Source organism: Larus michahellis, chromosome 7, assembly GCF_964199755.1.
Source record: "Larus michahellis chromosome 7, bLarMic1.1, whole genome shotgun sequence".
In the NCBI taxonomy this organism is placed as follows: domain Eukaryota; kingdom Metazoa; phylum Chordata; class Aves; order Charadriiformes; family Laridae; genus Larus; species Larus michahellis.
Genome location: NC_133902.1, coordinates 32,807,836 through 32,822,395, shown reverse-complemented (window position 1 = coordinate 32,822,395; position 14,560 = coordinate 32,807,836). Strand labels below are relative to the sequence as shown.

The 14,560-nt window shown below is 35.5% G+C and overlaps 1 protein-coding gene across 1 annotated transcript in view; it reads right to left on the bottom strand.

Annotated features, from left to right (window-relative positions):
• Nucleotides 1–14,560, bottom strand: part of TTN (titin) — a 244,263-nt gene that overhangs the window by 131,491 nt on the left and 98,212 nt on the right. Inside the window, exons 123-146 of the mRNA XM_074593977.1 lie at nt 14,420–14,497; nt 12,981–13,055; nt 12,740–12,814; nt 12,384–12,467; nt 12,064–12,126; nt 11,658–11,735; nt 11,333–11,410; nt 10,285–10,368; nt 9,826–9,906; nt 7,961–8,044; nt 7,426–7,761; nt 5,572–5,649; nt 5,292–5,366; nt 4,995–5,078; nt 4,705–4,791; nt 4,113–4,193; nt 3,831–3,929; nt 3,529–3,612; nt 2,515–2,619; nt 2,231–2,314; nt 1,786–1,863; nt 1,463–1,546; nt 1,151–1,234; nt 591–920 (exon numbers count right to left, since the gene is read on the bottom strand). Coding sequence (XP_074450078.1) covers nt 591–920; nt 1,151–1,234; nt 1,463–1,546; nt 1,786–1,863; nt 2,231–2,314; nt 2,515–2,619; nt 3,529–3,612; nt 3,831–3,929; nt 4,113–4,193; nt 4,705–4,791; nt 4,995–5,078; nt 5,292–5,366; nt 5,572–5,649; nt 7,426–7,761; nt 7,961–8,044; nt 9,826–9,906; nt 10,285–10,368; nt 11,333–11,410; nt 11,658–11,735; nt 12,064–12,126; nt 12,384–12,467; nt 12,740–12,814; nt 12,981–13,055; nt 14,420–14,497 — 2,469 coding nt within the window. The remainder of the gene's footprint in view (nt 1–590; nt 921–1,150; nt 1,235–1,462; nt 1,547–1,785; nt 1,864–2,230; nt 2,315–2,514; nt 2,620–3,528; nt 3,613–3,830; nt 3,930–4,112; nt 4,194–4,704; nt 4,792–4,994; nt 5,079–5,291; nt 5,367–5,571; nt 5,650–7,425; nt 7,762–7,960; nt 8,045–9,825; nt 9,907–10,284; nt 10,369–11,332; nt 11,411–11,657; nt 11,736–12,063; nt 12,127–12,383; nt 12,468–12,739; nt 12,815–12,980; nt 13,056–14,419; nt 14,498–14,560) is intronic.

The window sequence follows — 14,560 nt, the reverse complement described above, 5'->3', positions numbered from 1 at the left end:
GCAGAAAACAGACAGAAGCAAGCAGAGCAATCACTCATTTGTAGAGGAATCTTCTCATCATTTATGCAGAGACAACTGAACATCCACTTATCTCAGAGTTTTTGAGCAATGAAAACTAAGGAATATCAGTGTACATCTTTTCGGTACATTTTAGATGCACCTTCTGTTTGGCATGAGGGATCCCACGATCATAAATTTAAATGATGAGACGGAAGGTCCTACATGAGTTTTAACATCTCCGTAACTCAAAGGAGCTAAACTGGGTGAGAGAAATAAATATTGAGACATAAAAATATAGTTCAGATTGAACCTGAACTGCATCAGAAAATTATCATTTACTTTGCTTGTCTCATATTTATCCTAGCACACTCTTGGGCAGTCAGATGGGGAATCCTCCTATTCCACTCCGAAGGGAAGAATTCCTTAGGAAGGAGTAGGAGAGAAACGATCTTTGAATGGCTTTATCACTACCAGCAAAAGACACACATAGGACTACTAATGGGGAAAAATATAAATAAAGACCCAAAGGAGGCTTAAGCAGCAGCTGCGAACTCAACAAACTATAAGAATAAAGAAATCATGAATTGTACCTATTGCTGGTTGGATTTCGTAAGCCTCCTCATATACCTCCTCATATTTCTCATAGATCTCTTCCTTCTCCTTAAACTCATACTTTTCATAGACATCTTCTTTCTCCTCAGCTTCCTCTTCATATTCCTGTTCCTGAATCTCTTTGTATCTCTCAGGTTCTTCAGGTTCCTCATATGCCTCAATTTCTTCAGTTTCCTGAACCTCTTCAAATTCTTCAATACCTTCATATGTCTCATACTTCTCGTACTCTTCATATGTATACTCATACTTCTCCACCGCAGGAGCAGGGACTTTTTCTTTCCGGACAAGCTTCTTGGATACTTCGGGCACTTCGGAAACAGTATTATTGTTACTACATTAATTTCTTTTTTTATTTTTTTTTTTTACAGTTAAGTCAAGGTGAATCACATAGAACAGAAAACGTACATGATAACCACAAGCATAAATTACATTAAAATATAAGAACGTGCTCCTGAAATAGTATCTATAATATAAAAGATTTTTGGAATAAGGAGGAGAAACAAATCTTTGGGAGGAATAAGAAGAAATATACCTGTACCTTTAGTTGGTGTTGGTTCTTTGGGTTTGGGCACAACGGCTGGCACTTTCACTTCTGCAACAGCTCTTTTACGCACCTCAGGGACTTTAAAGATAAGGATTTCTTTTAGGAATTTGAAAAAACACTTTAAAGCGGTATAAGTAAAAAAGCACAAGAAACAGAACTTTACGATTCTACAATGCGAGCTTTGTAATGAAGAGTTTTAACATAAATTCAAGCAGAAATCTCATACAACAAAGACAAAAGTTATAAAGAAGAAGGTCAAGAGTATTTTTTAGCATAAGTATTAATTATAATCAGGAGCACATATACCTTTTGCAGCTGGAACCTCCACTTTTTCAGGGGGGGTAACAGGTACCTTCTCTTCAGGAACAACCTTCTTGGGTATCTTGGGTACTTTAAAGATAGGACCTGACTTCAGTGATCTTTTGCACAATTGGTAAACACACACAAACCCAGAAGCTTGTAAACACACAGAAACCCAGAAGCTTACAAACAGCAGAACAGAAGCTTACAAACAAACAAACAGTGTAGGGACAAATACAAGACAGACATACTAAAATGTCCTTTACTAAACTCAACTTGGATGAAGAATGTAATCTATTAATGATAACAGCATTTAGAAACTGCAATACCTTTGGCTGGTGGAGCTGGCACCTTTTTAGGAACAGGTTCTTTCTCTTCAAGAATGGGTTTCTGAGGCATCTCGGGCACTTTAAAGACATTATTTTTTTTTTTAAGAATGTCATCCACCAGTAGTGTGAGAGAGACAACAGAAAACATATAGAAACACACATAATGAAAGAAGAACTGATCTGCAAAATATATTTTAAACGTTTTAAAGATGAAAGAGAAATAAAAACAAGACACTTCATAGTGACAGGCAGATTTCTTGAACAAGTCAAATAATTTCAGAGTTTACTTTCGCTAGGGATTTCACAGGCACTCTGAGACATCAATACAGAAAGACAGCAGGGACACAAAACTAACATAAATAACCAACAAAATAATAACAATAACAAATAGAGACACTGAATGAGAATAACATCACGTTGTTTTCCTAGGTATTAATTTATGTACCTTTTGCTGGAGGAAGCTCCTGTTTCTTAGGAGTGGGTACAGGTGTTTTTTCTTTTGGGACAGGTTTCTTAGGAATCTCTGGCTCTTTAAAGATATTATTTTGCAAATACATTTTAAAATTACTTACAGAGCATTAAAAACATGTAAGAACACGAACATCACAAAACATCACAAGCTCCCCCAAAAGATCATTAAGATTTACATAAAACTTAGAACAAGAAATAAAGATGAATTTTAATGACCTAAAAGATCTCACGAGTAACTTGCAGGAAAAGATTGTGTACCTTTTGCTGGTATACTTTCCTCTGGAATAGTTTCCTCCTCTTCTTCCTCAGGAACAAAAATGGGAACCTTTTCTTCAGGCACAACTTTCTTTGCCACCTCAGGCACTTTAAAGATATTATTTTAAGAATTTACTTTCACAACATCACAAAGAAAAATTCATAACATAAAATACAAGGACAACAACTTTAAAGTAACAACAGTAATAAAAATAAGGGAAACTCTATTTGTTATTTTTCACTCCCTGAGAACAACGAAGTGCAACTGGGTTATGAGTTATATGAGGATTATCTCTTTTGCCCCATTGTTAATGACACAGCATCATTGCCAGGGGAAAATATTAGCAAGATATGCGACAAATGCGAGGTTGTAGAAGATTAAAAACATCTAATTTTTTACATAAAAAACTTCCAGTGTCTGCTTTTCATTTTTTTTCTGAAAACTCAGCTGTTCAGGTAAAGTTTGCTCAGCATCAAAGGCTGGCCCCTGCAATAGTCTGCCTCCACTTTGAATTTCACATTTAGGGTATATCTTCGAGTTACTTGTATAGTCAGTTTTGATTTGATTTTATTTTCATATAAGTTTAGCTAAAAGACTTGAGATTTTAGCGTACTCTCAAGGTACATGTCAGAATGATCTCCCTGAATTGAAGAATTTCCAGGTAAAGGCCCATAAAATATTATTCCAGGTATTTTGTTTAAACAAAATTTATATTAATTTAAACATTAGTTCTGAATAATGATATCACAATTAATTATTTCATTCACAGTAATCACTTAAAATGGGGAACAAGTTGATCATTCAAGGCCTGATTCTCAGCCCGCTGAAGTCAATAACAAAATAGACAATCAAGCCCTGCCTAAGACCTAACACTGCTTGCAACAGGGGAGCAGAAGGGTGCTAGAACCAAGGATCTGACTTTCCATGAGTATAAACTGATTTTTAAAATTAGGTTCCACTGAAATATGAAAATGTAAGGGAAAGCAATTATCTGCATACTCCACAGTGTGATATACCTTTAGCCGGTGGAATTTTCTTTACTTTAGGAACTGCAACAGGTACTTTTTCTTCTGGGACAGCTCTCTTGGGCACCTCTGGCACTTTAAAGATATTGTTTCGATACGAAAATTTCAATTACTTTTAGAGCATCAAAACTACTAAAACCACAGGACAAAGTCACAAAGACAACAAGATGAAGACAACTCCCCTCAAAAGGATAAATAAGATTTACACGCAGCTTAAAACAATCAACAGAGATGAAGGTCTTTTAATCAACTGAACAGAGCTCTCTGATAATTTTCAAGAAGGAATGATGTACCTTTTGCTGGTATCTCTGGAACATGTTCCTCTTCCTCCTCTTCTTCTTCAGGAACAAAAATAGGTACCTCTTCAGGGGGAGGTCTTGGTATTTCTGGCACTTCAAAGATATTATTTAATTGTAGAAAACTTAGACACAACATCAGAAACGGAGAGACAAGTTACACAGAAGCAAGTACATTTGTCACAAACTACTACGATACTTCAGTTGAATTCTAACAACAAACATACAGAAACAATAAGAAGCATCATCCACATGTTCAGTTGAGATAAGAAGAGATACCTTTGGCTGGTGGAGGTTCTGGCTTTTTATGTACAGTGACAGGGACTTTCTTTTCTGGAACTTTCTTGGGCACTTCGGGCACTTTAAAGACATTTTTGTCGAAGGAATTAATTTTCAATGTAACATAAAACATAGTAAATGATAACTGTATAACTGATATTAAGATAAATACACAAATACGGTAAGATTTCATTGTGTATGAAAGATAACATTGATTTTATCCACAGATTTTTGCACAGACGTAAACTCAAAAACATACAGACTACAGCATTAGAAATTGGTTTAGTAAGGCTAAGGGGGAAGTCTAGCTGTTTAGGTACACTGTTTATCTTTTGAAGCATCTGTTTTTGAAGCAGCAAGTAATTTAAAATACTTTAGATATATAAGATCCAAAAGACAGAGATGTTACAAGACACAAACATAGAAATTTCCAAAGTGTAGAATAAGCATAGCACCCTTGACTAACAGAAATGGCCACAGTACAGTGTCCTGACCAAACACACTAGGATGAGGCACAGGACTGTTACTTGCAGTCTTCTAAAGCTGAAGAAACAAAACTAGAATTACACAGTTGAACCAGAAACTGGTATACCTTTGGCTGGTGGAGGTTCTTCCACTTTTTTAGGCACTGGGACAAGTACCTTCTCTTCTGGCACAGGTTTCTTTGGTACTTCAGGCACTTTAAAGATATTATTGTAGTTTAAGAATTTCATTTTTGAACCATAAGGTAAAGAACAATGATATGAATCAATAAAGTGCAATGACAAAGACGAACTGTCAAGAACAGAAAATACTCTTCACTCTACATTACATTAAAGAGGAAAGATGAACAAAGACTAATTTAAAAAAAAAAATTAACACATTCAGTCAAGGCTGATATACCTTTGGCTGGTGGAACTTCCTTCTTTTTTGGTACAGGAACAGGAACCTTCTCTTCTGGCACAGGTTTCTTTGGCACTTCTGGAACTTTGTAAGATATTATTATAAATTGAGCTTGGCATAAGAATCTAAAACACCATGACATGCAAACCAGTGACACTAAACAATTTAACACAAACAAGAAGAACCAGAGTTCTTAAGAGCAACAATCCTTTTACTATCCTAGTGTTTAACATAAACAAGAAGATAAATGAAGTCTAGAAGACCTTTCTGATCACAGCAAATTATAAGTTCATATACCTTTAGCTGGGGGAGCTTCCTTCTTCGGCACTTGGACTTTCTTTTCAGGTACAGGTTTCTTTGGCATCTCAGGCGCTTCAAAAACATTATTTTGGTTAAAAAATAAGCAACAAGCTATTCAAAACAGAACTAAAACAACAAAGACAGCAACACAAACACTTCATATGAAGAGCACCCTCCAAAAAGTATAGAAAAAAGTAATTATCGAGTAAGGCTTCTGAAAAATACTGTGAATTACATATTCAAAGGATGTCCGCTAACATAAAGAGATGATATATACCTTTTGCTGGAGGAGCTTCTTTTTTCTTCAGAATAGGTATTTTTTCCTCTGGAACAGGCTTCTTGGGAACTTCAGGCACTTGAAAGATACCATTAATGTTTTAGGTATTTACTTCTAAAGCAACAGGAACATCAATAGCAAGCAAGCATCACAAGTACATACCCAAAACATACAGCTATGATTTATCGTATTTTGAACATTAAGAAAAAATAAAATAACAAACAGATTATATTAACTGCTATTATGTCTATTCTCCCTGTTCAGACGTTGAGGCCATCAATAGAAATGTTTTTAACCTCAAGGGCTTATTTGCTGATCAAAAGATTGAGTTAAGACAGAGTTTGACTTTTTAGAACCAGCTATTAAAGAAGATTAAAAAGTCTTAGGGTGAGGAAACTTGCAAAATGAGAATTTTATTTTTTCCTCCAATTTTTGTATGTTTAATACAAACATTGTAATAAAAAACTATTTTAATTGCTCTATTAGATATTTAGTGGTTTTACTACTTATTTACTCCTTATTTTCCCCTAGAGCTATGATCCTAATACTTCTCAGGCATGTAATAGTTTGCTTCTGAACATGTTGAATAAGCCAATTTTATGTATTTATTGAATAAATATTGCTGATTACATTTTTTCCTCAGTACTTCCAAGTGCTTTCTACATGTAAAAAGCAAGCACATCAAGTTTATTGACAGATTTACTTCAAACACAGAACTGCGGACACATTATAAGTAGCCAGCAGTTTATAGCACAATTTGTTTGTGACAATGTTTTTGAGTGGTTTACTTAACTAAAGTAAAAATCTGAAGAAAGTTTGGAGCACCTATGAATTAAAATTAATTACTATGACAGGGTCAAAGGAAATTTTAGGTAACCTTAATCTTCCTGTTCAGGATTAGCCTAGTTTTTGCAGCGTACAGCCTGGCCTTTTCTTTACTAAGAAAAATGTGCTAATCAATACATCAAAATTCTAATGTGAACAAAGATGAATGTAATTTTGGCATTCATTAATTAGTCAAGAGAAATTCTGAACTTCTTTTTGGGGAAGAGACATTATTGGAATGATTTGAATCAGGACTGGAAAATATACATTTTTAAGCACTCTTAGATGGTTATGTAATTTTGGAAAATTGTATATAGTTAGTCTATATCTTTATATTACAATGTAGAAAGGCTTTATTACCAAGATCTTGGTATGACTTAGTTGTCTTCTTTAAGTAGTGAATAGTACATTCATCCTGTACTGAAAATGTTGAAGATTTACACCAGTACCACAAAAATTATTCCTAAGGAAAAGACCTAAGCCTAAGAGTATTTACATCTGGTAATTTAATAGAACATTTATATAACTTTCCTTTCCATGAAAATATATTATTCCCTTCAAGAAATAAACAGTTACAGGGTTTTCAAAGGTTTCTGAGAGAAAGTCAATGAGACTTGTGTTCCTAAATCACTTATTTTCAAGTACCCTATTTTCTAGATAAACAAGTTTTTTTGTCTGTGACTGCAGAATTCTAATATTTCTAAGTATTTCATGCACAATCTGATAGCAAAATTGGACCCCAGACAAAGATGAAATAAAGTTAAGTTAAATTTCTTTAGTGGGTTATACAGACTTCATTTGAAAGAGGAATGAACATGTATGACATGGAACATTTAAATGTATAGAGGTAGTAACAAAGAGTAGACACACAGCCATCGCACGTTTTCTGCACTATATACTAATCGTTAAACATCTTGAAAAAAGGCACAGTGTAAAGCACACAGGAACATATTAAAACAAAACTTTGGTACATTAAGAGAATGAAAAGATACAACTTTTTCTCACACAAATTCCAAAATTAAAGTATACCTCTAACTGGTGGGGGAGCCTCCTCTTCGTACTGGGGAACTCCTGACTCCTCCTCCTCATATTCAGGAACTTCCTCTTCATAGTAAGCAGCTTCTTCTTCATAATGAGTGACTTCTTCCTCTTCATATTGAGGAACTTCTTCATACTGAGGAACTTCCTCCTCATAGTGAGTAACTTCTTCATAATGGTGGACTTCCTCCTTGTAATGGATTACTTCCTTCTCATATCTGGTGGGTTCTTCCTCTTCGTATTTTGGAATCTCTTCTTCCTCTTCATACTGAGGAACTTCAACATACACTTTTTCTTTTCGGACAACTGTCTTGCGTACTTCAGGCACTTTAAAAGATATCAATTAAAAGAATCTTAAAATTTAGCACATAGATCTTGCTAATAATAAGGATCACAAGGCATTTTCAAATAAGAATTTAACCAAAGGAAGAACATTCCATAAAAAACAGATCAATATTCACTGTACACAGAACATACAAGACACAAAAACACTTATACTGTATTTTAATACTCTATCCAGTAATACCTTTGGCTGGTGGTCTTGCCAATTTTTTTGGAGGATAAATTGGTACTCTTTCTTCAATGATAGCCCTCTCAGGTACATCAGGCACTTAAAAGATACAGTACATTTACATTTAAGAATTTTTAAAAATGTTTAAAAGCAAAAATATTCTTGGCAAGAAACACAAAAAGATACCTTACAAATACATGGCTGATATGTGAAAGACAAGTGCGCTTATTGAGACTGGACATGTAATTATGGAAGCCATTAGGCTCCTATTCAATTAAGTAACAACGAACATTTCAAGATCCCAGTATAGACAACTGATACGATTCCTGCTTCATCCCCTGCTGCCAGTAGTGAAGTTAAGCTTGCTAGTGGGTGGAACTCAAAATCCAAATTCAACCAATTGCAAAATCACTAAATTCCGCTGTCCTCTGTGGCAGCCCCTCTTCACAGCAGTAACACCTTGCACTATCTAAGTATTAGATCAAGGGTCCTCAATCACTGGTAAGAAAAGATTTGCATAGGAAACTCTAGATGAACATGAGGGAGCACACAGACAAAAACTTTGTGAGTGACTGACAGTGGATAAGAGCTCTGGTACAATTAAAGGCAAAAGAATTAATTGCTCAGTGAGGAAGGTGTTTTTCCTGTTCTGTTGATTGCTTTACAAAGTGGCTTGTTTGTTCAGGCATGGCAAGGAGCCTTTACTTATAAGAGTAGGAAAATTTCCAAAAGATTAAGGTGTGAATATGTTCGGTTTTTAAGATTTATTCAGGAAAGAATGCATGACATGTTTAAGCAGTATATTCTCTTCTTCAGAACAGCAATGCATAGGTCTTGTCTTCTGAGGCAGGTGCTTGGGAAGTTTTTGAAAAATATAAATGGAAATTGCACAGAAACTTACCCTAGCATTTTAGTGTCTGGGAGACTACTAGACTTGCCAAGCTAGAGAATAACCTTGGCATTTTCTTAAAAGATTGGAGATCTTTTTTGATCTTCTTAAGAGATGGAATCCATTCTGCAGTGGCAGATTTGAGAATTTCTACACGCTTCCTTCATGACAAGCTACAGTAAGCGTAGATGAGTGGCTGCAACAAGTCTTGATGCTTGATAGGTGGGTGTTACTTTTGGGGCAATGTGAAGACAGACCAGTTCCTTAAATATTATGTGGCAGAGCCCTGCTTGATATTTAATTGTAAGCGCCAGGTATATCTGCATTTGAAATCTTAAACTAAAACTGGAGACTGTAACTTTAGTTGATTTGATAACAAAAACTGCATTGTGCATGAGTGCCCTCGCCAGGAAGTTCAGGTTCCTTTGGATTCTTTTTTCCTAGCTTCAACACCTCTACTTGGTATCCCATGGGAGAACTGTTGCATTTAATGTCCTTCTGCTTTCACCCCTTTTTCACAGACCAGCTGGTATGTTACCCCTACCTACAGAAAGCCAGTCAAAGATCCCCTTCCGTCCTCCTCTTAGTACCCATGATCTGCCTGTCCCCCCATCATTCTCCAATACAGAGACTAAATAGGTTATTTAACTTCACTATGATGTGATTGTATTAATCTTTCATTATATGAACATAATAATGACATTTATCAACAGCAGCAGATCTGACAGGTGGCAAGATTTGCAAAGGAGGACCTAGTGAAATGGCTGTGCTTCCACTATGACAACAGCAGCAAGCTAGGAGGAAAGATTTAAGCCTTTTGTGAGAATGGAATACTGTCCTGTGGTATTCTACAAGCGTCACTTTCAGGATAAACCATCAATCTACACGGGACCTGAATTGCGTTTTGCTGTATTTTTTTGGGTGGTGGTTTTTTTTTGGAAGTAGGACAAGATGTAAATTTGGACATAGAATCTTTTTAGTCCATTCATACCTGTGTATGAAATCTCCTTTTCTGTGTGAAGAGAAATGGATACTTCCTCTGACATAGCCCAGTGTTCTTCTTCTGTTGGTACTTCAAAGACAGAGTCTAACGTTAATATTTTTCTTTGGTGCAATATCATGTAAAATAATACATATGCCATTTGGGGTTTCTAGAAAACTAGTTATTATTTCCTGATACCTCCCACACCCAGAGTAATTGGGAAAAATATGTCCCTAGTGTTTCTCAAAGACCTAAGGCTCCTTTGGGACTATGGTGGATCATAGTGGTGGACTTGGTAGTGTTAGGTGAACAGTTGGACTCAATGATCTTAAGGGTCTTTTCCAACCTAAATGGTTCTATGATTCTAACATTAGAACTTCAAGAAAGGTGCCAAACCAGTAGGCTTGAAGCTCTGGTGGTACTGCATGAGGAGAGTCTGCTCATAGATTAATCAATGGGCTGGAGTACCTTCTGGTGGTGGAGACACTTTTCTTTTTGGAACAGCAATGGATACTCTTTCTTCTCTGGTGATTTTCTTTGGTGCTTCTGGTACTTTAAAGATAGTAATTGTAAGAATGCTAAATTCTAGAAGAAGTCACACACTTTCTGAAGTTCATAAGACAGAATTATGGACAAACAATTATGGGAAAAAAGTACACATTTACATAGCAAAGATACTTACGATAAACACAACAATCACACCAGACATACAAACCTAAAGACATTTAATTTAACAGAGAAAATGACCAGCTGAAGCTTTAATGCATAGTAGCTAGATATGCATTAAGTATTTTGAAGACTGCTAGTTTGGGGGTGTTCCAGGAATAAATTCCCCAGATAAATTAGACACTTTGAAACCCCATGCAATTTTAGTAACTGCAGAAATACAGCTAAATATTAAAATGATATCTACTGAAATAATACCTATACTGTTAGAATAATAGATACATACACCAAAATGCATCAAAAAGCAAACAGCATATTCACATATCATGAAGTAAGATGGAGTCATTGAGATGAAAGTGAGACATAAATAATTTTCCTCTAGGCTCTTCAGAAATGTAATTAAACCTCAGAACACCACACATACAGGATACATAACAAAATCACTTTTCAAACACAAGAAAATCACAGAAACAGAGGACATATTTGTAAGTTTGAAACCCTTCACTGAACATTGACAATGTTATAAAGAATTGGTAATTTTTTTCTAAATGTGTTCACATTTATTTAACTTCTTCATTGAGTAAATGTCTTCACTCGGCTTTCTAAAGCTCTTAAGCAGCCAGAGTAATCAATGAAGTTAAATAGTGGCTGGAAAATGCAAGGAATGCAGGTGTGTGACCGTTCTCTGTCACCTTCTGCATTCTTTTGCAGGGGGGAAGAGAAAGGTCCTTTTCATTTATAATCAAGTCAGGAGAGACTGGGATTTGATTAACAAGGCAGATGGTGAGTATGATGCACACGGATATCTGATATTCACAAGCCTTCTGTACTTTCAGAAGAACTTGTATACCTTTAGCCGGTGGAGCTGCCACTTTCCGTGAAATTGGAACAGGTACTTTCTCTTCTGGCACAGGCTTCTTGGGAACTGCTGACATATTTTATTTTTTTTTTTTTAAAAAGACGTTATTTTAAAAGATTTTTGAATTAATCACAATTTATGAACATAATCAGGTGACAAAACATAAATGCAGAGACTTGACATTTCTTCAAGTCAAATAAAAAAAAAGACAACAAACACTGAACATCACAGCTTGTGTCAGACAATTAGACATAATAAATATAAGTCAGTATTCTGAAATAAGACTTCTCTTGCGTAGCTCTGAAAAATTATATACCTCTTTTTGGTGGAGCCTCCTCTTTTTTAGGAACTGCAACTTTTTCTTCTGTGATAATTTTCCTGTGCACTGCAGTCACTTAAAAATAATAAGTGTAAGATTATTTAATTGCAATATTTGAAATGCAGACATACATAAATTTCTTTCTACTTAAACTGATTTTTTTTTTAAAAGAAAATGCTAAGTAAACTTCAAAATGCTAAGTAAACGGCAACAAAGACGAGACACTGCAGAAGAATGTACTTCACAGCTGTAGCACAAAGATGAGTAAATAGTCAAAAGAAAGGGGTAACAGACAGAGGTTATAGATAGTAATAAAAATTTATATAAGTAAAATGCCTAAACATCAATACTGCAAGGCCAAACAAAAAAATCTCCATGATAATAATATTCTCCGTTTGTTTACCTTTGGTTGATGGAGGTTCTTCCACTTCTATCTCAAAAGTGGGCACCCGTTCTTCTGCAGGTTCTTAAAATAAGATTGCTTAACTTTAGAAAATTTATTGATTTCACCAACAGGCATAAGATAAAAGATGAAATAACACATAAATCTCAACAAGATGACACAGGCCACAGGCCCCATTGTAGACAAATGGACATAAGCACATGTTTAATGTTGAAGCAATTTGATAGATGAGATTTTTTTTAATCAACATGCATATATGTCAAAGACAGAATGCAGCAAAAAAAGCATTTTTTTGCAACAGGAACAAACCACTGATATACCTCTTGCTGATGGAGCCTCCATTTTTTTAGGCACAGGGACAGGTACTTTCTCTTTAGGAACTGCTTTCTTATGAACTTCAGGAACTTTAGAAAATTAGTAAGATGAGAAGAAAGATGAGAAAGAATATTAAGGTGTAATATTTGTAATTGTGTACTACATCACAATGTGTTTTACTGAGTTAACACAAACAATACTTTTCATAGTACAAGATGGAATATGAGACAACCATTCATCACTGGAAGCAGACACTACCCACGTCAACACTTACAAACATCACAGTAAGACAAACATAATCTCCTTGAAGATACATCACCCAGATGAAGACACATCATCCAGATGAAGACATGGTTTATACCTTTAACTCCTGGAGCTTCCTTAGGGGCAGCTGGAACTTTTTGTTCAGGGACAACTCTCCTATGCTTCTCAGGCACTTTAAAAGATTACAATATATAGTTTTACAAAGAGGGGTAACATCACTATAACATGCACACATTTCCTCAATACAAAAAACCCACACATGGACATAAACATATAGTGGCAACATAACACTCAGAACGATGAAACAACAAATATTTTGTAATGAAAAGAATGTATACCTTTAGCGGGTGGGGCTTCCTCTCTTTTAGGAACAGTTACCCTCTCCTCTACGTAGTAAGACTCTTCTTCGGTCACTTAAAAAGAATAAAATAAAAAAATACTTGAGTTTAAGTATTTGATATCTATTACTGTCTTTACGGCCCTGGTAAGCAACAAAATGTTTGTAGGACAAGAATAAGCAGTGTGCTTAACTAACAGACACCTCTGGTATTACAAAATCAAACCATCCTGTTCCCTCTGAAACCAGTAGAAAAAGTCCAAGCAACTTAAATGGACCTGAGATTGAGCTCTCATCTTGTATTTCTGTGGAACTTCAAAATGCTCAGCATTTGAAGTACTAGATCAGCACTTTCTATTCCTCTGTCCAGTAGTTCACTAATGTTGGAATTCATTCACTTTGAGAAAGCCTCTCTCCCAAACACCAAGAAAATGCCTTGACTAAAGCCATCCCTTGAAAATACTTTTTAGAGTGTCACTTGTAACGGAAATTGAGTCAATCAGTGTATGTTGCCATCCTTCACAACTTTATGTTACCACCAATAAATTTACAGGTGGAAACAATTTAGTCATTTTGCAATTAAATAGTCTGCGGAACCAAACTGTGCCATGATATTCTGAAGGATCTTTACTTTATCCAGCCAGCCTGGTAGAAGAGGAACTTCCAACAGAGAATTTTTGTAAAAAAAAAGGAAGGGCTGATAATTCTGAACATCCAAGAGATACCTCATTATTTTCACTGTATCAAAACAGGATTAACTGCTACACTCTGCGAATAGAAATTGTAGACGTTCTCATCATTAAAGTTTATAAGATATGAAACATATTTATATGGTAGCAAATTTTTCTTTAAGAATAGAGTAGATATTAATCCACACTATTTTTGCTACAGAAAAAAAAATACTTTTTGTTTTTGCTTAGTGTCCTGGTTTCAAGTGGGACAGAGTTAATTTTTTTTCTAGTAGCTGCTGTGTTTCAGATTTAGTATGAGAACAATGCTGATAATACGTATTGTTTTAGTTGTTGCTAAGTGATGTTTACATTAGTCTTTTTCAGCTTCCCATGGAAGCTGAGAGGGAGCATAGATATGACAAGCTGGCCAAAGGAATATTCCATACTATAGACGTCATGCTCAGTATATTAATGGGGGTTGGCTGGGGGGCAGAAATTTGCAATCACTGCTCAGGATGGGCTGGGGAATCCATCATTGGATGGTAAGAGCGACTTATTTTGTATATTCTTTTATAATATTTTTTTCCTTCTCTGTTGTTGTTCTATTAAATTGTCTTTATCTCAGACCATAAGGTTTTTTTCCCTTCTCCTTCTCTGCCTCTTCTCCCTACTCTAGTGGGGGAACGGGGAGTGAGTGAGCAGCTGTGCGTTCCCAGTTGCTGGCTGGAGTTAAACCACGACACCTAGTATTCCTGAATTGTGGTCGTACCTTCAGAAATCTCTTCTCTGTGAATGGAAATAGACACTTCCTCCATTTCTTCTTCAGCCCATTCCTCAACTGTTGGTTCTTTAAAGAAAATTATTAGTTTTAGTATTTTTGGTGAAGGGATAGATGGATGGAGGGAGATAG